The sequence below is a fragment of the Candoia aspera genome, chromosome 8, assembly GCF_035149785.1.
Source record: "Candoia aspera isolate rCanAsp1 chromosome 8, rCanAsp1.hap2, whole genome shotgun sequence".
Taxonomy (NCBI): domain Eukaryota; kingdom Metazoa; phylum Chordata; class Lepidosauria; order Squamata; family Boidae; genus Candoia; species Candoia aspera.
Genome location: NC_086160.1, coordinates 18,406,403 through 18,433,983, shown reverse-complemented (window position 1 = coordinate 18,433,983; position 27,581 = coordinate 18,406,403). Strand labels below are relative to the sequence as shown.

Here is a 27,581-nt window from a genome sequence, read left to right as displayed (position 1 = left end):
AGTATTAAAATACAGAGATAATAAAAAGGGGCCTAAACTCTACCAAGCTTCTTCCAGACTACAGTCACAACACTATACAACATATGATCCAACTGTGCCATCACATGGAGAGAGGAACTAGGTCTGTGAAGTGACTGAGTGATGACAAGATGGGTTGTGCTTCAGTGTGTGAGCTCCCAGCAGGAAGCCTTTTAAAAAGCTCCTAGCAACATGCTCTTCTGTCAATAAGCTAGATTCATGTAAAAAAAAAACTGCCAGTAATCTAGAAACAATTTAAAACTCTGCTGTAAGTGGAACTCTATTAAGAAAGCACTTTGTATTTTGGCTTCATTTTGTATACTCTTTTATTCTTCAAGTCAGGTTGAATATTGATAATACCAAATGTGTTGTATGGCAGTAATGTTATTAGATAATAAATCTGTGCAAAGCTTCAGAGGAATGCTTTGCTTCAATGATGGCACACATGAAGAACCCCTTTGGATCTCTTTCATAAGCAATGTCCCCATCAAAGCAAAGTTGCTTCACTTCACATTCCTCTAAAGCTTTGATGCAGAGAACCTCAACAAGAAGAATCATATTGCCTCCTCCCTTGATGAGGCAAGTGACGGCACCTCAGTAAGGCAAAGACCAACCTCTTCCCCCAGATCTGTTAAGACAATATTGGTTGATCTGCTCCCTAAAGAACATAGGACTACCAGTAAGCTAGAGAGAGGGACAAGCTGGGGGCAAGGAGATATGGAAGCCAAGGACACATAGGGTAGAGGTTCATGTAAGTCACAGCGTGGTAGGCAGTGAGCTGACAATATAATATTACACAGTATGTCTTACAATATGACTTCCTCATGAGGAATGGCCGCCCACAAAACAGCCATTTATCATTTAAGGATAACCACCTGATTACTTTCGTTTTTTGATAGACAGGAGGTCACATTTCCAAATAAAGTATTGGGCTATTCCTCTTATTTACTCCACCTACCCCACCCACCCATACCTACAGGGCCTTTGTGGTGGCATTCTCAGAAATAAAAATAATGCTTTGTGGCTTGCCATTTTTCCATTTAATTTTGTAATTACAAATTACCATTGTAAAAAGTCACATGAGGTGGAAAGCCTGCTGGTGCCAAGGAGAATGTCTGTGAGCAAATTGATGCCTATTATCTACCGGACACAAATGAAACTTTCCCTTTCTCTTAGCACAGGCAATCTAGGCCCTTTGCAGAATCAAGAACCAACATACAGACATCGAGATTGTATTTATGTGGCATCAAGGCCTGGGTTAGGAGGCATAGTTCTGCTTTTCTTTGGTTTGTTAATCCTCCTTGTGGATGGCTGGTGTCTGGAAAAATCTTAGCTGGATTGCATATGTTCAAGTAATGCGGTGATGTTAAAAGGATTTTCTGTTCATTGGTATTTGCATAAGACTCAAAGCATACATACCTTTTCTTTAAAAAAGGTATAATTCTTGCTTCTCACTTTGGTAAAGTTGAGATGCTCAGGGAGTGCATGAAGGCTGAATAATTACTGGAAGCTGCTTGGGTTGTTCAATTCTGCATTGACAATGACTCTTACTTCCAATTCTTTTATATGCCCTGACTCCTATACTGTATATTTTGCTTCTGGCTACATAGTGAACCTTCAAGCTGGGAAATCAGTTTGCCTGGTCAGATGAGTAGCTTCTCCATTCCATTTCTCTGTAAAACCAATCCCAGCACTGCTTCCTGAACTGCATGAGTGACTGCCAAACAACCCTTCAGTTTTAATGGACATATTATTGTGTTCAGTTGCGCTATTGGCATTTCTGTTCTGGGAGAAGAGTGATGATGATTGTAGTCCCTGATGGTTAACTTTTCATCTTCAGGAATGTGGCAGTCCTTTTTGGAAAAAGACAAGGAAGCTATACTTTTTCTTCTTGGTTCTTTGGTTTAACTGAATCCTGCAACTCTCTTTCAGAGTAAGAGAGCTGCACAATTATGCCCCAAATCTGGGGACAGTCCTACAGTCACACAAGAGTTTCTTCACAGAAGCTTTTAAACAGCTTTAATATTTATTTAATGATTTGTATTGTTCAGAATGTAGAATTCTCTATAGCCCAGTTGCCAAGTTCCCCTGAACAATGTGCCAAATATCCTTTCTGAGTTTCAGGCAGCAAGGAATTCTTCTCTGTTCCAATGTGACATAGAAGTATAATCTGGCTACTTCAAAATACACTGGGAAATTGAAAAACTGCTGTAAAGGAAGACGACCAGGAATTTAGGCAGACAGAAAAAAAATTATAAACACCGACAAGTATCCTATACAATACCCAGCTTTTCCACTTTACTATATTAACAAAAATATTTGGCTGAAATTCATCCTGGAGATTTCCCCTCCCATATATATGTGTCCAAGAGTGTTTGTGCATTCACAATATTCTGGTATATGTGTTTGCATATATATAGAAAGGATATAAATCTTTCAGAAGCCACACTCCAAAGTGCATGGTAAAAACATTAATTTACATTAACTGACTAAACAATTACTGATTTCACAACAAAGAAGGAACATTTTATCACATGTTGTGGTCCATATTATGGAGTGATTTATTCAAATTCTTGCAATGAATCTAAGTCTGAGGTGGAATTTGAATCAGTATGCAGAGGGGATCAAGGGCTGAAGTCCTGTCCTTTCAATCAAACCTACCTCATAGAATAGGTAGGGAAGGGAATAACCATGTTTTTGCCTTGATTTCTTCTTGGAGGAAAGGTGTGATGTCAATGGAAGTAATACAAATATTCAGAGTGAGCATTTCATTGTTTTAGCTGCTTTATTCTGGTGATCCTCATTAGATAATAATTCATTATTATCCATTAATCTTCAATATATAGAATATACTTTCTCACTGTCATCTACCCCCACCACCACACACACAATCCATGTATTTAAGATAATAGATAACTTGACATACTTTATTTGTGCAGTTTTCGCTTCTCAAGGACAGAAGGAAGAATCAGGGAGATTTGGCTGCATTGTGTTGAGCCATGTTCATAGGCTTTTGTGTCTCTTATTGTATGTGTGTGCTGTGCTACTTGCATGCTAGAGAAGGTATATACAGTATTACCAGAAAAAGTGTATAAATAATACAGTGTATGTATGAATGGGCCTTGAAAAATATATTCAGTTGTCGTGATGTGAACTATGAAGTTCAGAATAGTGCAGGCAATGGTATTCCCAATGACATTCTATGCAAGTGAAAGTTGGATTTTGAAGAAGCAGGACAGAAAGAGTATTGATGCTTTTGAGCTTTGGTGTTGGAGAAGACTCCTGAATTGATAGCCAAGAAAACAAACAAATGCTTCATCAAATAAATCAACCCAGAGTTCTCACTCAAGTCATGATGACAAGGCTCAGATTATCTTACTTCAGACCCATTATGCAGAGGCCTAGATCTCTAGAGAAGTCTGTAATGCTGGGAAAGGTGGAAGGAAACAAAAGAAGAGGACAACTTGCAGCAAGGTGGATGGACTCAGTTACAGTAGTGATGGGTGCACTGGTGGAAGGACCACGTTAAGGACAGATCATCTTGGAGAAAATCTATCTATGCACTTGCTAAGAGTCAACACTGAGTTGATGACATATAATCAAGAAATAAACTTCTTTATTTCTGAGATTCATAGTGATAATGGAACTAAATAAAATAGCCAAGAATTTATACTGATAAATGAATACTCAAAACAAGTTATTAAAAGCTGAAAAATTATCTATATCTGGAATGACTGTTTTATTTAAGATGACACTCGTTTCGAGGTGTTGTTTAATGAAGTGCTTGCTAGTGGGATTCATACTGCCAGGGTTGGACTTAAAGGTGATAACAGTAGTAGGGAGAGAGAGTGCTGCAGTGGAGTCATCATTCCAATTTCTTTAGTGTCCCAGAAATACACTTCGCATGATGCATTGTGGGAAGTTTATATGGTGATGCTAATTGGAACCTTGAGAACCTATGAGACCCCCTGTTGGGGAAGAAGTAGACCTTGCTCATAGACTTTTTTTCCTCCCAAATATCTTTTTACAAAATTATTGAGCCCTGAAGTACTGAGTGTGTATGTGTGTGTATGTATGTATGCATGTGTGTGCATGTATGTATTTATGTATGTGCGTTATGTGTGTGTGTATGTATGTGTGTGTGTGTGTGTGTGTGTGTATATATATATATATGTAGTTTTGTTTTTAATAACACAGTGAATTCCATTTTAAAGAAATTACTAGAATGAGGAGCAGGCTTATTTTTATAAATGTAGGTATAGTATAAAAAATTTAACAAAGTCAATTACTATTAGATTTAAAAATCTGTGAGAATATTTTCTCCCCTAAATTAAATATTACAGTTTATGCAAGCCAAGTTGTCTGCCTTGATCCTAAGAAACTGAATTCAACATCTGGAAAATCTCATATTGCATCTGTGTTGAGTTTGAATAGTTTTTGTTGGTTTCTCCAATCCAGTTCCAATCATTCTTTTACCTTTATCCTGTTTTCTTAACAGAAAAAAACATTTTGTTGCCGATGTATACTCTACTGCAACTAAATATAGCACAATCATTTCATTTCCTGGGATTCTGTTACTTAGTCTCCTTGCTGATGTTTAAATCCAGTTAGGGAGAGATGCCACTTCCTCTCTTCCCTTTCCAGAAATAGAAGAGCATATTTTAAGATGTAGCAATGCAAAATGAAATAAATTGATTTAATATATACTGACTGACCCTTAGACAACAAGGGCAAATATTCTTATAGGTTGATAAATAATAGTAGTTTGAGTAAAGGCAATGTAGTTTTCAGATTGCCAAATAGCTTGAGGGATTGAGAGTTAAAGCTGATAGATTATGGAACTGTTCTATTTATGGATAGTGTTAGCATTGAAATGTCTACTTGATATTATTATTGGGAGAATATACAACATAGTTGTCCCAAGCTACGGAATTATGCATCCCATACTCAGGAATTCTTTGAGAAAACGATACCAAGCCAGAATTTTGTGACTTGTTTAGCCTAATTCTCTAAACAAGAAATCCCTTCTATTTGTCTAACTTCTTTGCTTTGTTTTGTTCTGTCAAAAATGAATGATGGTTTTGTTTTGAGTTAAGAGAGACCCAGGTGGTGGTCTCACCTGGATTGTACTGTACATCTTCTATTTTTCCTTCTATTATGCATTTAATGAAGGGAAAAGGAAACAAAGCCCTGGTCCAAAACACCAGCTGAATCAATCATTTGCTCAGCAGTTGTAGAAACATGCAGAAAGTGTGCTCAACAGTTGGAGATATCTTAATGCAATCTCCAGAAGTGTTTCAGCTTCTGGTGAATTTCAAAGGCTTAAAAATGGTTATATGAGCCATGGTGGGTGTACCATGATGACAACTAGATGATATTTGCAAGCCATCTATCTCACCTAGATTGTGTTGATCTTTAGAAACTGTCTTGTTCAGACCATGAGACGGCCAGGCAGAATTACTATTAAAATTCTGTGCTGAAAAAACTATTTACAATAGCAAAAGCCCTTGTAATAGATTAGGCAATGCAATTCAATCAAGTCCACCTAGGCTGCAAAAGCCACTTGGGCAATGCTGCAGGTTCAGACTGTGGCAAGACAGTGAGGCAGAACTCAGCTAGTTCTCTGATTGAAGCTGCAAGACTTGAAGGAGCTAGAGTGCATGGCAAAGGGGAGGCTTGACACACAAGTCTGTGAATGGACACACAGGTTGGACCAGGCTGGAACACAGAGGCTAGACAAGGCTGGACTGGAGCATCTAGGCAAGGCTTGGATCTAGAGACAAAGCTGGACTTGGCTGGAGCATCTAGGCAAGACTTGGATCTGAAGACAAGGCTGAACTTGGCTGGAGCATATAGGCAACGCTCGGCTCTGGAGGCAAGGCTGGACTGGGCTGGAGCATCTAGGTGAGACTTGGATCTGGAGATGAGGCTGGACTAAACTGGAGCGTCTTGGCAAGGCTCGGATCTGGAGACAAGGCTGGACTGGAGCATCTAGACGAGGCTTGGGACTGGAGGCAAGACGGAATCATGCTGGAGTGATGAGGCAAGGCTTGGAACTGCAGGTGAGGCTGTGCTTGGCAAGAACAGCAAGGAAAGACTTGACTGGAGCGGCTGGTGCAGGAAGCAGGTGCGCAACTGCAGAAGGCACTGGTTCCACGCTGGCTACAGTTAAGGACTCTTCTGCAGGTTCTGTGAGCTCGAAGGATCAGTTGTCTCTGACAGCTTGCTCTTGGCACACCTGCCTTTTAAAATGATGCTGTCTGCACCTTTTCTCACCTGCAACCAATCGGGCTGCATTTTGATTTGCAAGCTTCTGTGCTCGTCTTTCTCGAACACCGATTGGAGGATTTAATTTTCCCTCCGAAGTTTGACCAATCAGCATCTCTGATTTCTCCCACTCTGCTGAGTCACTTCTGGGTTTTATTTCTCCAAGTCCTTCCTGATAAGTTTTGTTTTCAGAGTCAGAAGCAGGCTCAAACCTCACAGAAACTCTCCAGATCAGCACTAGACATTTCAGATGACTTATTCAATTAGCACAATCCATTATCTGGATTAACTATCCAAACTAGTTTAGAGGAATCTTTGCTGGTTATGGCTCCTAAGCCTAGAGGCATAGCTTTACATCACAAAGAATCATCACACACGTAGATGACCTGTCTAACACAGCTGGCATTGTCCATTGTTATGTTTGGTTGTACAAATCGAGTGCTTTTCTGGACACAGATTCCAGCTTTTTTAAATCGTTAACCCTTTTTATTGTTGTTCATGTTGCTTTCTTTAAAAAGAGTTGTTATACACACTTTATTCTTACCTCATTAACCAGACAACTAGCTGTAGGCATTCTGTCACATTTCATATATTCATCCTACATACGGTAAGAAGCACAGCATATTAGCAGAAAAAGTATCTTCCTGCTCAGTAAACAGTTGATGCCATCCTGGATTAGACTGCAAATGGTGTACATGGTGATGTACTCCCATGATTTTTCAAGCTGCAACAAATTTCTATGTCAGTTGAGGCAAGCAAACATAGCTATGCTCTTTCCCTATAATTCTGAGCAGTTGGAGCCACAGAGAGTGGAGTGATGAAGTCAGTTCAGATTAAATAGGTGGGACCATTTTTCACTTCTTTCATTACTGGGGAAGGGTTTCATTGCAGCTTTGCACATTATAAAATGAGAAACAGTGCTGTTGATGTTCAGCAGTAAAAAAATTGACCAAGCAATTGAAAAACCTTTGAAAAAAACTGTTTAAGGCTATAAAAAAGGGTTCGTGCTGCCATGCTGCATTGAATTAGCTTACTTTCAATTCACTATGCATGCAGTGATAAAGTGCTTCCACAATGTGTAAAGCACATATACAATAAGATAAATATGATATAAAAAGGGATAGTAATTAAGATTTGATAGTTCACAATTCAGCCTTTTAGCCAGTACATTGTAGTAAATGAATAGCAGACTTCATAAATTATGAGCAATTATAATGTAAAGAATACTGTTGACATGGAGAAATATGAAGGCAATTCAGGATCACACATGATTTGTTAATGTTATAGAACTTTGGGCAGATGTTGTTACATGAAAGTATTTCCCAAAACCTTGATACAAAAATAACATGATATAACTTAAAATGTAGTATGTATAATTATTCTTTCCCCCCTCTTTATCAGCAGAACAAAGAAGGGCTTTGAGTCAGTGGTAGGGTATAGATTTTGCATATCAAAAACCACAGGTTCGATCCCAAGTATCTTAAGACAGAGCTGGGTGAAAAAATTATCTTGAAATCCTGGAAAGCTATTACTAAACTATCAGGGATATATGCAGGGTGTAGTGAAAAAAGTCAAGATGGTGGCCCATAAAAAACATGCAGAGTTTCAATCATACCATCTTGACTTTTGTTAATCATACCTTACAGACACCTCTGCAGACAGTATAGATGATGAAGGCCCAGGTTACTTGTTATAAGTCAGCATTCTCTAGACTATAACCAATATTAAGGAAGCACACTTCCACTTGTACAATAGGATGGCCTGTTGCTCTCCTTTACAGAGTGTATCCCACTGATTTGCATCTGGCCATCCCCCAGTGTCCTAGAACAGATCTGGGATATATGGGTAGGGAAAATTATGGGGAGGTTATCAAAAATAAAATTTTTGGAGAACGACATCTGACAGTATGACTAATTGAAACCAATCCAGTATTCTAAGATTGCAAGGCATTTTCCAGTCATTTACATCATGATGGGGTCTAATTGTTGATCATTAGGGCTTCCAGTCTGGTTTAGCATCATCTACAGCAAGGTTTTTCAAACTGTGTTCCATGGAACCCTAGAGCTTAACAAGGTCCCAGGACAGACTAAGGGGGAAGAAACAAATACACAAAAAATGCTAGAGATTTCCTCTTTCATGCCTTAAGCCAGGAGTTTGTAAAGCCATTTTGAAAAGCTGCTTATTAGTTATTCCATTCATATTTATGGTACCATATCAGATTCTCCCTGCTTCAATTTTCACAACTATCCTGAAAGATAACTAAGGTTAATAGATATAAAGCTTGGTTCAAGCACTTTCATGGCTAAATGAGAGTTTGAACTTGAAATCTCTTCCTACCTACAAAGGCACAACATCCCACTGATTCCCAGAGTGAAATAGTGAGAACAATGATATTCAGAATTAAATCAAAAGCAGCAAAAGGTAATACAGTATTCATTCATGCAAAAGGAAAAGCCGTACTCTGGCCAAAGTGTCAAATAGCAAGGCAGATGTAACTTTGGCATATCATATCTGGAAGCCAATCAAAACATGGGAATGTGATAAAGAATAGCATATGAACAGTTATATCACCAACTGTAAGTTTGGTGGATATGCTATATTTGAATTATTCCAAGGTTAGTGGACTTTTGTCTGATTCCTGAACTTCCTTCTCTAGTACATTTTTGTTTCAGTAATTCTAATGTTCTGCTTTTTATGTTCCATTATTTTATTGAATTATTTTCCTGTTCCCTGTTCCCCATCCTCTTTTTAAAAACAGGTGTCTCTTGTAGTGACAAATAAATCCACCACAAAACCATTTTTCTTTCATCCCCTTGCTCCTGCAGCCTCTTTTACTATTTAGCTTGGATTTATTTCTTGTTTTCTTTCACCTTGTTATTCCTGTTCTTGGTCTCATGTTAAGTAATTTAAATTCTATGCTCACTTTCTCTTCATAGGGATGGAGAAATATCACTGAAATATCTGTGGACACTTACCATTTATCCTTTCCTTGCAACTCCATTAGCTGTCATGCAGCTCAGCTGGATGTATATTTAGCTGTTTCAGTGTTTCTGAGTAAATCAATCCCATCAACTTTTAAATCATTTATGTTGCTCACAGCCAAATCCTTTCTAACTTGTTGGCCTCTTTGCGGTATTGAAGGGCCTAAAACTGTATGATGGGGTGGGAATCCATTTATGTTTAGTAACTTACTATCCTCTACTAGATGTTGGGTTTAGGATTAGGGTTGGATCTTTTAACTATCCTTGAATATCTTTTGGGATGCCTGCAAGGTAAAAAATTATGCTATATCTACTACAAAGCATGATACAAAGTGATATTTCTGGTCAAGTAGGAATCATGCAGGAAGTATAGGATGATTTGATTAAATTCATCTTCCTACCAGATGATTTTTGGTTTATCTAATAAAACACACAGCACTTTAAGAAAAAAAATCTCCAGCCAGCTGAAATGTGACCAACTTGCAAAGAAGTGTTACTATGTACACTTGCTAGTATGAAGTAATAAACTTATCAAAGAATCTCTGCTTGATTATATCTGAATTATTTTATACTATCCTGTCATAAACAGAAGTAAAACTTGGAAACTACTGAATCTTAGCACCACGTGGACTTGACAGCATAAAGATTCAGAACTTTGCTTCCCTGAACTGAACCTTTATTGCTGAGAAGAATGCTAACAATGGGGAAGATATGGAACTTGGTAAAATTACAAGAGGTGGGATGGGGATTGTAAGGAATGCGAAGAATCCAGGGCAGAGTTTGCTTATATCATGATGTATTCTACCTCACAGAATACTCCTCTATTAGTAGGGTGCACTTTGTTGTAAAGCTTTCATCTTTCATGTTTGAATAATTGAACGTAATCTTTCATCTTTAAATAATTGAATACAGACCAATATTCATAGAATATATGAAAAAAGCCCAATTCTTTGCTCTTGTAAGGGATACATTTTAGGAGAACTTGAAAAGTTATAAATTTTCAAATGTGCTTTCATGTGGAGAAAACGTGAGATTTTGTGCACAGATTTTTATATGAACTGTACATGCAATTTCTATCCTTTTTTTCTGTATGGAAGTGCTTTGAGTGTTTGAAAGTCATAATATTTGAAGCAGCTTGAATTTATCTTCATAGAAACAATGGTTGGATGCGTTCCATGAATGTTTGGTAGAGCATTGTTCACAGTGACTTTATTGTGGGTTGCATCATTTTAGCTAATGTGATAATTGCTGTATTCATTCTGGGATAATTATGTCTGACTTTTAATGATTCATTGTGGATCATTGCTGGAATAAACTGACATAAAAATGGAAAAAACATATTGTTTATCTTAAAATAAAAGTTTCTGGAATTTGTAATCTCTAAGCAGTTACTGATGTCAAGGTTAAAGATTGACATTTTGGGCATCAGTGAACTGAAATGGACTGGAATGGGCCACTTCGCATCAAATGACCACCAGATCTACTACTGTGGACAAGAGGACCACAGAAGAAATGGAGTAGCCTTCATAATTAATAGTAAAGTGGCTAAAGCAGTGATTGGATACAATCCAAAAAACGATAGAGTGATCTCAATTCAAATTCAGGGCAAGCCATCTAACATCACAGTGATCCAAATATACGCCCCAACCACAGATACTGAAGAAGCTGAAGTAGAGCAGTTCTATGAGGATCTGCAGCACCTACTGGACAACACGCCTAAAAGAGATGTTATTTTCATCACGGGAGACTGGAATGCTAACGTGGGCAGTCAAATGACACCTGGAATTACAGGTAAGCATGGCCTGGGTGAACAAAACGAAGCAGGACATAGGCTGATAGAATTTTGCCAAGACAACTCACTCTGCATAACAAACACTCTCTTCCAACAACCTAAGAGACGGCTTTATACATGGACTTCCCCAGATGGACAACACCGAAATCAGATTGACTACATCCTTCACAGCCAAAGATGGCAGACATCTATACAGTCAGTAAAAACAAGACCCGGAGCTGGCTGTAGTTCAGATCACGAACTCCTTATTGCACAATTTAGGATCAGACTCAAGAGATTAGGGAAGACCCACAGATCAGCTAGATATGAGCTCACTAATATTCCTAAGGAATATGCAGTGGAGGTGAAGAATAGATTTAAGGGACTGGACTTAGTAGACAGGGTCCCGGAAGAACTCTGGACAGACGTTCGCAACATTGTTCAGGAGGCGGCAACAAAACAGATCCCAAAGAAAGAGAAAACCAAGAAGGCAAAATGTCTGTCTGCTGAGACACTACAAGTAGCCCAAGAAAGAAGGAAAGCAAAAGGCAACAGTGATAGGGGGAGATATATCCAATTAAATGCAAAATTCCAGAGGTTAGCCAGAAGAGATAAGGAATTATTTTTAAACAAGCAATGAACGGAAGTGGAAGAAGACAATAGAATAGGAAGGACAAGAGACCTCTTCCAGAAAATTAGAAACATCGGAGGTAAATTCCAGGCAAAAATGGGTATGATCAGAAACAAAGATGGCAAGGACCTAACAGAAGAAGAAGAGATCAAGAAAAGGTGGCAAGAATATACAGAAGACCTGTATAGGAAGGATAACAATATCGGGGATAGCTTTGACGGTGTGGTCAGTGAGCTAGAGCCAGACATCCTTAAGAGTGAGGTTGAATGGGCCTTAAGAAGCATTGCTAATAACAAGGCAGCAGGAGATGACTGTTCAAAATCTTGCAAGATGATGCTGTCAAGGTAATGCATGCTATATGCCAGCAAATTTGGAAAACACAAGAATGGCCATCAGTCTGGAAAAAATCAACTTATATCCCCATACCAAAAAAGGGAAACACTAAAGAATGTTCAAACTATCGGACAGTGGCACTCATTTCACATGCCAGTAAGGTAATGCTCAAGATCCTGCAAGGTAGACTTCAGCAATTCATGGAGCGAGAATTGCCAGATGTACAAGCTGGGTTTAGAAAAGGCAGAAGAACTAGGGACCAAATTGCCAATATCCGATGGATAATGGAAAAAGCCAGGGAACTTCAGAAAAACATCTATTTCTGTTTTATTGACTATTCTAAAGCCTTTGACTGTGTGGACCATAACAAATTGTGGCAAGTTCTTAGTGGTATGGGGATACCAAGTCATCTTGTCTGCCTCCTGAAGAATTCCCTTTTTTGGTATGGGGATATAAGTTGATTTTTTCCAATCTGATGGCCATTCTTGTGTTTTCCAAATTTGCTGGAATATAGCATGCATTACCTTAACAGCATCATCTTGCAAGATTTTGAACAGTTCTGCTGGGATGCCGTCATCTCCTGCTGCCTTGTTATTAGCAATGCTTCTTAAGGCCCATTCAACCTCACTCTTCAGGACGTCTGGCTCTAGCTCACTGACCACACCGTCAAAGCTATCCCCGATATTGTTATCCTTCCTATACAGGTCTTCCGTATATTCTTGCCACCTTTTCTTGATCTCCTCTTCTTCTGTTAGGTCCCTGCAATCTTTGTTTTTGATCATACCCATTTTGGCCTGGAATTTACCTCCAATATTTCTAATTTTCTGGAAGAGGTCTCTTGTCCTTCCTATTCTATTGTCTTCTTCCACTTCTGTGCACTGCTTGTTTAAAAATAATTCCTTATCTCTTCTGGCTAACCTCTGGAATTTTGCATTTAATTGGGCATATCTCCCCCTATCACTGTTGCCTTTTGCTTTCCTTCTTTCTTGGGCTACTTCTAGTGTCTCAGCAGACAGCCATTTTGCCTTCTTGGTTTTCTCTTTCTTTGGGATGTATTTTGTTGCCGCCTCCTGAACAATGATGCCAACTTCTGTCCAGAGTTCTTCCGGGACCCTATCTACTAAGTCCAGTCCCTTAAATCTATTCTTCACCTCCACTGCATATTCCTTAGGAATATTAGTGAGCTCATATCTAGCTGATCTGTGGGTCTTCCCTAATCTCTTGAGTCTGATCCTAAATTGTGCAATAAGGAGTTCGTGATCGGAACTACAGTCAGCTCCAGGTCTTGTTTTTACCGACTGTACAGATGTCCACCACCTTTGGCTGCAGAGGATGTAGTCAATCTGATTTCAGTGTTGTCCATCTGGGGAAGTCCATGTATAAAGCCGTCTCTTAGGTTGTTGGAAGAGAGTGTTTGTTATGCAGAGTAAATTGTCTTGGCAAAATTCTATCAGCCTATGTCCTGCTTCGTTTTGTTCTCCCAGGTCATGCTTACCTGTAATTCCAGGTGTCATTTGACTGCCCACCTTAGCATTCCAGTCTCCTGTGATGAAAATAACATCTCTTTTAGGCGTGTTGTCCAGTACGTGCTGCAGATCCTCATAGAACTGCTCTACTTCAGCTTCTTCAGCATTTGTGGTTGGGGCGTATATTTGGATCACTGTGAAGTTAGATGGCTTGCCCTGAATTCGAATTGAGATCATTCTGTCATTTTTTGGATTGTATCCAAGCACTGCTTTAGCCACTTTACTATTAATTATGAAGGCTACTCCATTTCTTCTGTGGTCCTCTTGTCCACAGTAGTAGATCTGGTGGTCATTTGATGTGAAGTGGCCCATTCCAGTCCATTTCAGTTCACTGACACCCAAAATGTCTATCTTTAATCTTGACATCTCACCAATAACCACATCCAATTTGCCCTGGCTCATAGATCTTACATTCCAGGTTCCAATGGTGTGTTGATCCTTAGAACATCGGATTCGCCGTTCACCACCAGCACCGTTGGCCGCTAGCCGTCCTTTCGGCTTTGAGCTAGCTGTGTCATCACGTCTGGGGCTAGTTGAACTCATCCTCTGTTCCTCCCCAGTAGCATTTTGACCATCTTCCAACCTGGAGGTCTCATCTTCCGATGGTATACTGACTTATCTCTGGTTGTACTGATCCATTTAGTTTTCACGGCAAGAATACTGGGGTGGGTTGCCATTACCTTCCCCAGGGATTGCATTTAGTCTGACCTCTCTGTCATGACCTTCCCGTCTTGGGTGGCCCTTCACGGTTTAGCTCATGGCATCATTGAGGTGCTCAAGCTCCAGCACCACAACAAGGTAACGATCCTTTGCTGAAGATATTGGCTTTAGATAGTGGTAAAGACAGAAGTGCATGACCCATTGTAAATGGTTTGAGGTTAAGCTCCATGGTTTATGGGAATGGCTTCCAAGGCCTATTGAAGAATTATAATCAGAAAACATCTGGAGGGCATCAAGTTGGGGATGATTGAGTTACCCCCTGCCAGCAGTCTAGATCTATTTTAAAACTGCTTTTGTTGGTTACTGCTCTCTGATTCTACTGAAGTCAGCTCTGGCCCACATATTTTAGATGAATGGAGCTTCAGTAACTTCCTTCCTGTTTCTAGGACCTTGTTTGGAACCATGGGACCAGTTTTCACTAAATGTCCTATTTCCTCTCATTAATGCACACAACATCAAAAGTGACTACCAGCAATATGGCCAAGGGTAAGCAGTGCTAACTGTATAAGGATGGCTTAAGGCTGATTACTTGAAAGCAGCAGGTGAAGCCATGAGTGAGGACTGCAGATACTGTTGGAATCTTATACCTGTTGCCTCTGACCATAAAGGAGTAAGCAAGAAAGCCTGATGAGTTTTCAAGGCAAAGCTGATATCTGACAGGCTTGCTTTATATGTTTGTGATGGTAGTCTTGCTTAAGCCCTTAGATTTTTATTTATTTATTTATTTATCTAATTTATCCCCGCCCATCTCCTCCCGTCAGAGGCCTCTGGGCAGTTTACAAGTGATTAAAACCATCAGAATAATACAAAAAATAAAATAGTATAAAAATAGTGTAAATAGAAATAAAGAATAAAGAATAAAAATCCAAGCGATGAAACATCTAAAACAGTCCAAGTGTGGGAGGAGTGGTCTATAACAACCATCCCCGTGTAACTCTATTCCCCTCTCCACCCCAAGCGAGGTGGCAGAACCAGGTCTTCAGACTCCGCCGAAAGGCCAGGAGCGATGGAGCCAATCTCACATCCGGGGGCAACATGTTCCACAGGGAGGGAGCTACTGCGGAGAAGGCCTGCTTCCTGAACCCCGCCAGATGAAATTCTTTTACAGACGGGGTCCGTAGCATGCCCCCTCTGCACAATCAGGTGGGACGGGTTGATGTAATGGGGAAGAGGCGGTCCCTCAGGTAACCTGGCCCCATGCCATGTAGGGCTTTAAAGGTGATAACCAACACCTTGAATTGGACCCGGAAGCAAACTGGTACCCAATGCAGCTCGCGCAGCAGTGGTGTTACATGTGCCCTTCTGGGGGCACCAAAAACAGCTCGCGCAGCTGCATTCTGGACCAGCTGAAGCTTCCAGATACTTTTCAAGGGTAGCCCCATGTAGAGCACATTGCAATAGTCTATCTGAGAGATAACAAGGGCATGAGTGACTGTTCGAAGGGCCTCCTGGTCCAGGAAGGGGCGTAATGTTGACTTTCTTTTCACCTTCACCTAAGGAGATAGAGTGCTGTTACTCATCCTGTGCATCAGAATCAGGCAGCGATCCAGAAGAGCACTTAAGACACAGGCCACAGTTTTCTTCCAATGGAGTGGACTTGGTGGTGGTGGTTGTTTTTAAATAATTTATGCTAATTTTTCACTTTGGCAATGTGTTGAACTGGCATGATAATGCACAATCAATAACAAGTAGAGCTCTGCTCCTGCTGCTGTTGCATTTTTGGGGAGTGTGTATTCATAATGGCATAATGGTGTGAATGTGCCATTGGGATTAACAGACAAAAGGCAATATTCCTGTTTATCCAGGTGGAGTGTGTGCAGTAGATTGAGAGTACAAACTTTTTGCCAAGAGAAGTGTGGCTGTCTGAAGACAGCAGAAACTTTAAAAGCAAAACCAAACCACAGCTTATAATAGGCTTACAGCCCACCACAAAAAGCTGCTAATGGGATAATCTCAGCATTGTTATTTTGCAGAGTTAACCGTAATTCTTTATATTCAGTCCTGAAGAGACACATAATCTTTGGTGTTTGCACATGAATGGACAAGTAAGAGAAATAAAGCCTTAAGTGTGCATCATGTACAAGGACCTGCATGATACTCTTGGGAACCTGAGCACATTCCTAAAGGGCAGCATGTTGCTGCAACAACAGGAGCAGAAAAAAATAAAGTTACATAAATACTTTGCTTCATTACAAGGGCTTATGAACTTTGGAAGGTGAGCCAACTCCAAGGAATGTTATATTCCCATGTAAATAACTTGGGAGTCTGTTCATTGGGTGAATGTGGACGAGAAGAAGGGGAAAGACCCTGCTTTGGTTTCTCGGGGAAATTATAAAGTATCACAGCAACTTTATTAAATGTTCAGATTCAGATCAATGCCTATTAGGAAACTGGGTAGTAAAACAGGAGGGTTTTTTAATGCTGCTCCAAGATACTGATGGCAAAAAATAACAGCAGTTTTGGTTGCATGGCACACCTCATCTCATATTTCATAACTGGAAGGTTTCTGGGTTTGGTATGCTGCACCTGACTTTCAGAGAATAAATTATATTTCCCACTAGCATTTGGATATTGAATTAGATATTTTGTAACAGACAGATGTAGTTATAGGTGTAGAGATTTATTTGCATATAGATATAAATGTTAGTATGCGTATCACTCTTCTTAATGTCTAATCTTATATCCAAATGAATATATGCACAAACCCAAAAGAACGGAAATTGTCAGAAATGTATTGAACAACCACACCTGCCAGTGTAACTTTTCCGAAGTAAAAATTGTACAGTGTGGTGTTAAATCCTTGTGATTTCTGAGTTAGGAAGCTGGGTGGATGTTTCAGCTAATACAATGACTGAAGAGATTCACTATTGAAACAAAGATAATATTGCTATTGCTATTATCACTTTAAGCAGAAACACTGCCGTATACATGTGCTTTTTTTTTTTTAGTACAAACCTTGTTACTGACCTTGGAAACTGAAACTTGATATAAGACAAATATTTGGCATTTCCCTCATCCTATTGATCCAGACTATTGGTCAAACTGGATTTCTCCCTCCTGTAGAATTACATGGCTTTTGTATACTTTCATACAGCCTAAATGAGAAACAGATTATTTCTTGTCCAAAATGACAAAAATATTTTTCCTGTCCTTTAAAGTACCTCTTTTTAGTTCAGGCGGTGAGTTCCATAGGTATTTGGCTTCATCTATGTTGCCGTTTTAATTATCTGAAAGTTTTCCCTAGCAAGCAAATCATAGCTTGACAGTGGAGTGGGACAGAGTTTGAGGCCTTGAGGAGCAAAGGTTAAACTAGCTTTGCTGCTCTCAACATTTTCTGAAAATATATGGGATCTGCTTCATCACTCCACTCTATTTTGATGCTATAACTCCCCAAATCCTCAGCTAGCAGAGTCAAAATGGCCATGCACCAGTTTGTCCAAGTGTCAGAGGGGAGAAGTCTGTTCTTTATGGATCTTCTCATCAGAGTCTGGCTCAAGTGAACAAGAACTAGTAATCAGCAGGGAAAATCAATGAAAGGTTGCAATGAGAGAAAGAAGCTGGCTTCTTTTCTTCTGTGTTGCAATCTCACCAAGGAAGGAAAGTGATATCGTTGGTAACTGTTCCAACCCATCCTGTTCTTCAAAATTACTCAGAATTTAATCCTGGTTGAAACTGCTGATTTGGCATGTATCATGGAGTTCTAACAGACAGAAGCAAGGAAAGTTAATCTCTCCCAGCTCTTTCTGCTGGGTTAGGCTAGGATTATAGAAGACTAGGATTGAGGATGGGGAAACAGATTGTAGTCTGTTGGAATTTCTTGTCAGTAAGGACATATTCTATCCAACGGTCCAGCAATTTTGAGCACCTGCTCATGTTTGCAGTAATTGATACAAGGTAGGGATACTACTTAGTGTCTCTACTACCTAATAACCTTTCTTCCTGAAGTAGCCCAGGTAAACTCAGGCATTGCAGGGAAACAATGGCAAGAGAAGAGTCTGTCTGAACTTGCTGTTATGTGCATCCGAGAGGCATCTGGTTGGCCACAGTGACAAATAGAATTCTGCATTAAGATAGGCCTGATATTCTGTTTGAGTAGAGTTGGTAAACTAAATATAGGAACTCACACGTCTTGTGAATAACCAATTATTTCTTTGAAGTCCTGCACAATGCAATAGAGGCAACAAGTGGACTGTGCCTCCATTGTGTCTACACAGAGCAAGCCAGTATTGCTTTTTCATGCTATGCACATCACCTCCAACAAGGTTTCAGAGAGAGGAAATCAGAATAGTATGGCTTGCGATCTATCTCAATTTGGATTCCAGAATTAGACAGCTGCTTGTCCTATTATGCTGGATTTGGGGTGGGGGGAGGCTTATAGATCTGAAGGATATAAACAAGATGTGTGCAGAAATAAAGGCTACTACCTGCTTAGTTGATACCTTTCCCTCTTGGCAAAATTGGCCCCATAGTTAAGGATGCTCTTTCAGCTCCAGGAGCATTTGAATGACTCTGACTCTCTGAACCTATTTTAATTGAAAATTTTACCAGAATACAGTACTGATAGTATTTTGGTCACTTTGCAGAATGGCCTGTTCTGAAACTGGATGGGGAGAGTGTATTTTGCTAGTTGTCCTGGGTCTTTCTGTAGCTTTTGAAAGATCTACCATGGTGTACTTCTGGACTGCTGGGTTTTGGTGCTATTTTACGGTGGCTCTGATCCTTCCTTTCAAGCTGCATCTTTAAAGGAAGCAGGTGGTGCTAAGTGGTTACTGTCTGATACGAAGGTCATTGACTTAGGGCATTCCATCTTGTCCCTGATGCTAAAATTTACATGAACTCTCTGGGGAAGGTTGCACACTATTTGATCTGTACCCTCCAAGGAAACCATTTTTGTTTGTTTGTTTGTTTGTTTGTTTAGGAAAGTTATATCATTGCCCAACTCACAACTGCAACTCTGGGTAGCTAACATGAGATTAAAAATAGGGAACAGAATAACCTATAAAAATTTTAAAAACCCACAAAAACACAACATGAAAAAATACACAATCCAATCATATTCAAATTCCAAAACCATTTACCAGAAGCCTTGTCCAATACCCCAGCCCCAGTGTCCAGAGTAAAAAACAGATTTTCAGGTCTTGAACTTTGCCTATGTTTAATAACAGGATGAATGAGGGAGAACAAGCTGAAGTTAAATCCATACCAGATGGAGGTATTGCTGGTTAATAGGAAATGTGAGGTGGCTGCTGTGGCAAGAAATACTTTTGCATAATTGTACCTTGAATACCAGCTGCTATTCTTCTTTATTATATATATATAATTTGAAAAAAATTAAATAGATAAAAGACAAACATGAAAATATATAAAGAAAAGTTAGAGAAAGAAAAAGATAAAAGAAACAGTGAAGAAAGTAATACAGTTAGAAAAAAAACATAATTAAAGAAGTGACTTCTGATCTTTGCAGCAGTTACAAATAAAGTTATCCTCCCTCCTCCCTCATTAAAATTACACTACAGAGATCCTTTCTGTCCTATATTCAGCTCCTTTTTCAATCGGCAAATCCACTAATCACCATTTTACTTTTTTCCATTTTCAGCAAAAAGTCCATAAAAGGTTTCCAGTCTTTTATAAAAGTATTATTGTTTTAACCTTGGCCAAATAGGTCAGTTTTTCCATTTCTGCTAATTCTATCATCTCTACAATCCATTCTTCCATTGTGGATATTTCAGTATTTCTCCAACGTTCTGCATATAATAATCTTGCTGCAGTTACCATATATAAAATCAGTCTTCTATAAGTCTTTTCTAAATGATTATCCATAAGTCCCAATTAGGAAACTTCTGGTTTCATCTCAATATTTATCTTTAAAATTCTTTGTATCAATATACTGTATATATTTGTATCCAATTTTTTTGGCTTTTCACAAGTCCACCATGTTCCTTCATATCCATGTTTATGTTGTAAACTTAGAAAAGTCTATACCTTTAGCACCTAATGTAGTTGTCTCCTGATTGTTCTTGCTGTACTTGTATAGTTCCCTCCTTTTGATCCAACTGCATCTCCTTCAGTTCCTCTTTGAACCTTTCATAAAAATCTCTCACCTTCTGGAGTGAATTAAATTGTTATCTCTGACACTTGATTCTTCCAGCAGAATGGAATCCTCTTCTGTTTATCTGTCAGTTCTAACTGTATTATATTCTAATAGGTATTTCTTTGAGCAAAATTACTTCTGAGTTATTTATTCTTAATTTAGTATTGAAATGTTGTTGTAGAACCTGGTCTCTTGTCTTCTTCCTGACAAAGTGCACAAGTATATCTCTTGGTACTTTTCTTAATTTTGCATACTTTGTATTAATTCTGTACACTTTGCCTACTTCTGCATCTGTATCTTGTTCATCCCATTCCAAAAACTTTGTTAGAGATTCAACAACTCTTTCTCTGATATCCTCACCAGGCTCCTCTGAAACTGCTCTCAGTCTTAAACAAAGTTCTTTATCTCTTAATTCCAGTAATGCCACATTATCTAAATCTTTTTCCATCTCACGATTTATTATTTCTGTCTTGTTCTCCAAAATTTCTATTTTTTTTATTTGTTTAACCTCTTTACTCATCTCATTACAGATTCTTCGAACTTTTTATTCATCTTTTCTTCCATATTTGCAAATCTTTCCTCCATTCTCCCTTCAAGTGTAGCCTTCAAGTGTAGTAAAAGATCTCTTTTAACCGATACAATCACTGATGCTGTAACATTCTTCCCCACTTCTTCAAATAGCCTTTGTAAAAGCTCTGGTGTAATTCCTTTTTCTATCATTTGTTGTCCCTCTGTAAATGATCCTCTCCTCCCTTCTGTAATTTTCACTGCTTTTCTGTTTATAGCCATTTTTCTTTTTCTAATTTATAATCCAGAAAGAAATAAAAAGTAAAAGGCAGGCTTTCTTTTCTCTATTTTCTTAACCCTAGTATCCCTTTCAGTACTCCATGCATCTGTGGTCATGTGATATTTCCCAACTTCCTGTTTCCTTTCTTTCTCTCCTTAACTTTATTTAGCAAAGTCAGCCATTCATCACCTTTATCTGTTTATTAAATTTTTACACCACTCGATTCTCACTCTGAGTGGTTAAGAATGATAAAAACATGCAGAACAATAAAATGATACAATGATGAAAATAAATAACAGAAAATGGCAAAAACCAGGCAACAGCAAAAAGCAAGCACACACTGCCCAGAAGAGGACTTCAATCACCTTCATCAAAGGCCTGGGCGAAGAGCTAGGTCTTCAAAGCTCTCTGTAGAACAAACAGGTTGGGAGCCATCTGAATTTCAGGAGTTATCTCATTCCATTTCTTTGCTTGCATCTAACTGTAGCACAAACATGCCCTGGCAACCTCATTTTTCTGGTGTGTCCTCATGACATTGCTTTCATCTAATCCCCAACCCACAACCGAGGGAGCCTTAAGTCATTCTTAACTGTACTGATGTTAAAGTCATCTTTCACCTTATCCCAACATGGGTTTGACTGGGCCTATAATCTACTGTGCTTCACTATGTTGGAGGTCAGGTGATATCTTGAGAGTGGGATCAGTGTGGCTCTTTTACACTTTACACTAGTATGGGCATGTCTTCTTCCTTCTGATCCCTGAGTACTGTCTTGTAGGGCCATTTTGCTTTCTGCAGTTCAGTCCAGTCCTTTTAAACTGGGTTCACTCTTTGCATCCCCTAGGTCTCCAAGCCAAGGTCATATCCAGAAACCTGGATCAACCTGAATAGTATCTGACCAGCAATGGGGTAGGGGTAGGAGGGCTGCACAATGAAGTAGAGGGAGAGAGAAGATACTCTGCTACTTCTCAGGGCAACTCTCCCCAGCCCCAATAGCTGATTGCCTGTTCTGGACACAGGATTACTGAAGTCCAAAACATTGGAGTAATGTACAGAATGCACCAAGGCAAACACTTGCATCATGCCAGGGGGCATTTTGGCAGAAGACTAAACCCACCAATCTAGTCATCTGTCAAAACTTGCTGCTGCTGCCTCCTCCTCCCTCCACCTCCAGCCACCTCCTGTGTTAAGTAGAGTGAATTGGTAGACATTTTCCTGCTGGCTGGTGATATTTGCCAAGAGGAAGAAAAGTCAGAGGAATGTATCCATTCCTGTCCTTAACATGCCCTAGACACCAACAGAAAGGACAGCATAATTTACCACAATTTGTGGCAGGATAAGGATCATTAGCGTGGGCAAGAAATGTTTATGTCAGTACAGTTTTCTGTGAGCATAGCCCTGAGGAACAGCCCTGAGTTCTGTGTAGTCGTTTGTGCCCCGTACACTCTCTCTTCAGTGTGAACATGGGCAAAATGAAATTAATGTACAGTCTTGATCAGTTTGCAGTCTCCAGGTTCCTGACAATTAATACAATGTTTGGGGTAGTGCCAAATCCAGGAATGATGTATCTGGACAAGCAGCAGAAAAGATGGCGAGAAGTGAGAATGTTTTTGTTGAGGGTTTTGAGATATTCTTAATTTTGAAGTATTCCTACAGGACAAACAAATGAAGTCTTCTCTCTTTTTTTAGGCAACAAATGTAAAAGACCTGGCCCTACCTGTTTTCTCACTGGAATTGAAGAGTATAAATGTGATGCAGATATTAAGTCGTTGTGTTGGTTATATGCTTATTTAAAATGAATATTCAGCTGGACAGTAAAAAAAACTTTCAGATATCTGGAAAAACAACTTTTAGGTGATGGTATCATTGTTATAATACTGACAGTATAAAACTTCAGAAACATAAGAGTTCTCATTTTGAAAAAAAAGAAACCAATTTACAGTAAAAAATTAAGGAGAATATCTGAAAACACAAAGAAATTGTTCACGGTTTTTTTCCTGTTCCCTTCCTAATCCCCTTAACCTACATATTTGTCACAGAGCAAGGTCCATTGTCTGTGCAAATGTCAGGTTTCCCTTTAGCCCCTTGATGATAAGCAAACCTCTGCTTATTCTAACAGAGAATTTGGCTCTGGGATGTGTGAAGTAATAATTAGGGCAACATCTGAGTCTTTGGACTGTGTTTAATTGATTGTTGATCATGATACACAACCATTGAGCATGTTCAGAGTGCTTCCTCTTTGCATTAATGCTGACCATGTTTGCCAAATCCAGGAATCGACTGAAGAGTTTCCGCATAACAGAAATATTCACACAATAATTTTAGCCCCCAGCCATCACAACTTTCCACCAGTTCATGCTAAGTTGAAGCTACCTGCCTTATACATCATCAAAACTCTGGTTCATCTGGCTCAGAAGTAGGAGAGCACACTTTCCAGTTGCTTCTTTTCTCAATTTCAGATGGCAGGGCTGGGATCTGGGCCATGGTGTACAAGAGATTGTAGTCTAAATACTCCTGGTAGATGCTGCCATACAATCAGTCCATGTTAACTTTTTTCATGCCACTGCTAGCTCTTGAGATGACATTGCCCATAGAGTACCACAGATGGGTCAGGCCCTATCCATTGTTTGCTGTGAGAGTTCCCAGAATAGCCACTGAATGTCCAGGATAACCATATGCTGGGGAAAGAAGTCATTGATGAAATCACCTTGGGCATCCATAAGTCAAGGTTGTACAGACCAGCTGCCCAGAGGCCTGGTGATGCCTCAGCTTCTTAGAAATTAAGTCTGCATGAAATCAAGTGCTGCAAATCATTCTCTTCTTTCACAGAAGGGACTGAAGAATGAAACCTGACTTTTGAGTGGCAATTGGTAGTATGTGTGAGGGAGAGGGCGAACGGAGAGAGAAATGATGGTGGGAAGCAAAACAAATGTGCAATATCAGGAAAAGGCAACTTTGCCATTTCTGTTTTGTTTTGCTTCCTTTGGGTACCTGTCTTTCCCTGAAAACAAAAGATCACCAAACATCAGCACAGCAAAGACATGTTGCTTTTCAAAAACAAGGGTACGTGTGAATGGAGGAATCCAGTGTTTTACTTCATTGAATCAGGAAGCCTGAAATCTATTGCCATTCTCCATACTTGTGCTCCAGATCTAAACAAGAGGCTCATCGATAAGCCTTGTCAGATGTGGCGGGCAACAGCCCTGAGCTCGGCAGCTTGCCAACAGATTGCCTGCAATCTCTCAGCTTCCCTGTATCTGCAGTGAGAAGAGCTGCAGTGCTTGAATCTTGAAAGAAAACACAGCTGACGACAAGCCTCTCGCCTGTAATGAGCCCACCTTACTGAGAAATTATCCAGGAAATAACAGCACAAGCAAATGTACCTTTCTCCCAAGGCCTGACTTGTTTTAGTGTTGTGGATGTGAAATTTTCCTGCCTGGCATTATGGATCACCATGCAGGAAGACCCCCTTTGAGAAGATCATTCAGCGATCATATCAAGAACTCCACTGCTAGAGCCTTGGATACTATCTGGAAGAGCACCAGAGACCGACGCCTGGCAGGTGAGGAGGTGGCTGAGAACGGGTTTTCTTTACCCAGGGGATCATGTCCCTAGTGATAATGTAGGAGATGCAATTGAGCGGAGCTGAGAACATTATCCCTGCAATTTTTCATCACCCCCCTGTATCCCAAATATTTCCGATTGAGATTTATCAGTGCAAGATTCAGTAACTGTGGGCTTGTAAAAAAAATGCCTTTCCTGAAAAAAGAAAAAGGATTAGTAAAGAATTCAACATCTTATGCCCTCTGATTTTCTCCTAGGAAATTCAAATGAAGCATTTTTCCCCCCTTGCAAAGAAAACAAGCCCCACGTACTTTATTGAACTTGTTTGCTTCAGTGGGTTGCCTTAAGAATGGTTTCCTTGCCAATAGTGAGATATAGGCCTCTGGACAGGGTATCCTGAGATCGCAGGCTATTTTTCCCCAGTGACAAGGCTACTTTGCAGCCCAAACACATGTTCTTGATGACAGTATCTGACACTTAGTATGCAAACTGAATTGTGTTGACAACATCCTGACTTGGTTGGTGGGACTTAAAAACAAAACAAAAATCCAGAGGACCAAAGAGTCAGAGTTTTCCTTATCTCATTGCTACTATCTAGTGGTCATCCAGATGTTTACAGCCCAGATCTAGGACCCTTAGGAGATTACATGTTACTTAGATATACTGTCAAGTTTTTTAAAGCAGGAAAGCTGAGAAATATTCCTGATACAAGGCAGCAAGCTGAATATTATAGAGAAAACCTGAACTCTTTTTATCTTCAACCAAACAGGGACAAGCCAACAAGGCAAACTTTTTTTCATAGCTGTGCTAGATATTTCATGAAGTAGATAGCCTCAGCATTTCTCCCATAATTGTTTGTAAGTATTCAGTAACCAGTATGACTAAATTGTTTCCTATCCTTCCCTCCCTCCAAATACTCCAGCATCATTTTATGCTGCTACCTAATTTCCATATTATACTTAAAATGAATGTAAAAATAATACATGGGGAGGTTTATACTTCTGAAGTAATTCTAAGAGCACATACCTACTGTATCTATGTTGGCTTCTTTAAAAGTAAGTCTCAGGGTGCCCAGTAGGTTTCCCCTATAGATACAGTAGATGTGTACTGGAATGAAGTCTGAATATGCTGAAATATCAGCCTCTATAGAAAAGTTGGTAGAATTGGATTGTGAAAAGACATTGCAAGAAGAGTGCAATATATTATGAGTATAGTCCTTTTCAGATCTGTCCTTGCTGGACATCTGCCAAACTTTGAAACTTGTAAATTGGCAAGGGAGAGAAGCCCATCTTTCTTTGGGAGATATATTTCCATGGGAGTAATTTACTAGGGGCTACATGCCATTAGTGGGAAGGGCCAGAAGGAATAGTGAGCAAGGTATCCCTTTGTCTTTTACTATCATTCCTTCTTTTTCTTTCTTTTTGGCTCCCTCCCTTTTCCTTCCCACCCATCATGTTTTCAGGGAGGCATAGTTTAGTCTTGCCAAAGATCTGATCTTATTGCTTACAGAAATTAGCTCTGTAGTTTGTTTCATGTAGCCCACTCTTGTACTTCTAAAATAAATTTTCCTTTCTATAATCAACTTATAATTCTGTGAAGTGGGGTTGGTGGTTTTAAGAATTTGTAACAGATGAGTCTTCGCATCCTCTTCAAATGCCAATTCTCTAGACCCCTGCAGGGCTATGGCAGACCAAAATGATGACAATGATATCAATATAAAATTAAACATATTTTAATTATGTGAATTTGGCCTTAATCTTGCAGCAGGGGTGAAACAAGCTTTCACTTGTCACTTAATCTTAGCAATAATCTTGTTGACTTATTTAGATTGTTTTTACCTGTTGTGAGCCACCCAGAGTTGCTTAGTTGAGATGGGTAGCCACACAAATTGAATAATTCATCATCATCATCATCATCATCATCATCATCATCTTATTAAGAATATGGCTTCATTTCTTTCTAGAAGTAGGAAAGGTTGAAGACCCATTTTCACTTTTTCTCTATTTTCTGTACAGCCTAGGGGCTGATTGATCCTATGATCTTCTGTAATGCAATTCCCAGCATCCCTTGCTATTGTCCATGATGGCTGGTGCTGCTGAGAATAAATATCATCTGTAGGGTTGCAGGTTGTCCACTCTTGGTTTATGATTGATAAATGGTTGTCAGGATGATGGATTGAGAAGAGTAAGATCTTTCATATTGCAAGACTGTAAATCAGGGACTTGAGGGAGTTGGGTAGAAAGTAGTTAGATTTTTGTTATTACCCAAATTGTCTTGCTGGTTTTGAAAGATAGGCAGGCTGCTCTGAAATGCTTTCACTTGTTCAGCAGTACATAAATAAACTCAATAAAGCCATGGAATTCCATGGGAGACAACCAGCCAGCAGGGATTTCAGGCCTGCTTGCTCCCTTAATGAGTTTTATATCACATTAAGGCAGTGAGCATAGAAACAATATCCCCCATCTTAAAAACTATGAAGTTTTCTCCAGAGACTTTCTCTAAGAAGCTTTCTTGCTTTATTCTTTTTCCTAAATCCTATCACTCTTTCCTTTGAGTTCTTTTCCCAATCTGTTGCCTGCTTGGATACTGCTGGCCACTAAGTTATGTAGCTCTTATCTTCTCTATTTCACAGATGAGATCATTCATCACTCCAGATGAGATTTGAATTGCTATCAAATTGTTTATTCTGCCCCCACACACAAAGTACAGTATTCTATACTTTCACAGCAGTTTAAGCCAATCAGTATTCTGGTTGGTTTACCTCAAGTGCCATCTAATACAGATTATATGTAGATCTGTAAAACTATCAGGTGTATATGCTGGTTATTGCTTCAAGGTGTCTTACAAGAACCAGTTTAAAATAATACTGATACTAATACTAATACTAATAATAA

The 27,581-nt window shown here is 39.4% G+C and overlaps 1 protein-coding gene across 2 annotated transcripts in view; it reads left to right on the top strand.

Annotated features, from left to right (window-relative positions):
* DLC1 (DLC1 Rho GTPase activating protein) overlaps positions 1 to 27,581 on the top strand; it is a 283,634-nt gene that overhangs the window by 119,006 nt on the left and 137,047 nt on the right. Inside the window, exon 1 of one of the 2 annotated variants that reach the window (XM_063310382.1) lies at positions 24,413 to 24,685. The exons of the other annotated variant lie outside the window; for it this stretch is intronic. Coding sequence (XP_063166452.1) covers positions 24,568 to 24,685 — 118 coding nt within the window. The 5' untranslated portion in view covers positions 24,413 to 24,567. Of the gene's footprint in view, positions 1 to 24,412; positions 24,686 to 27,581 lie in introns of those variants that run through there. 2 annotated transcript variants of the gene reach the window in all.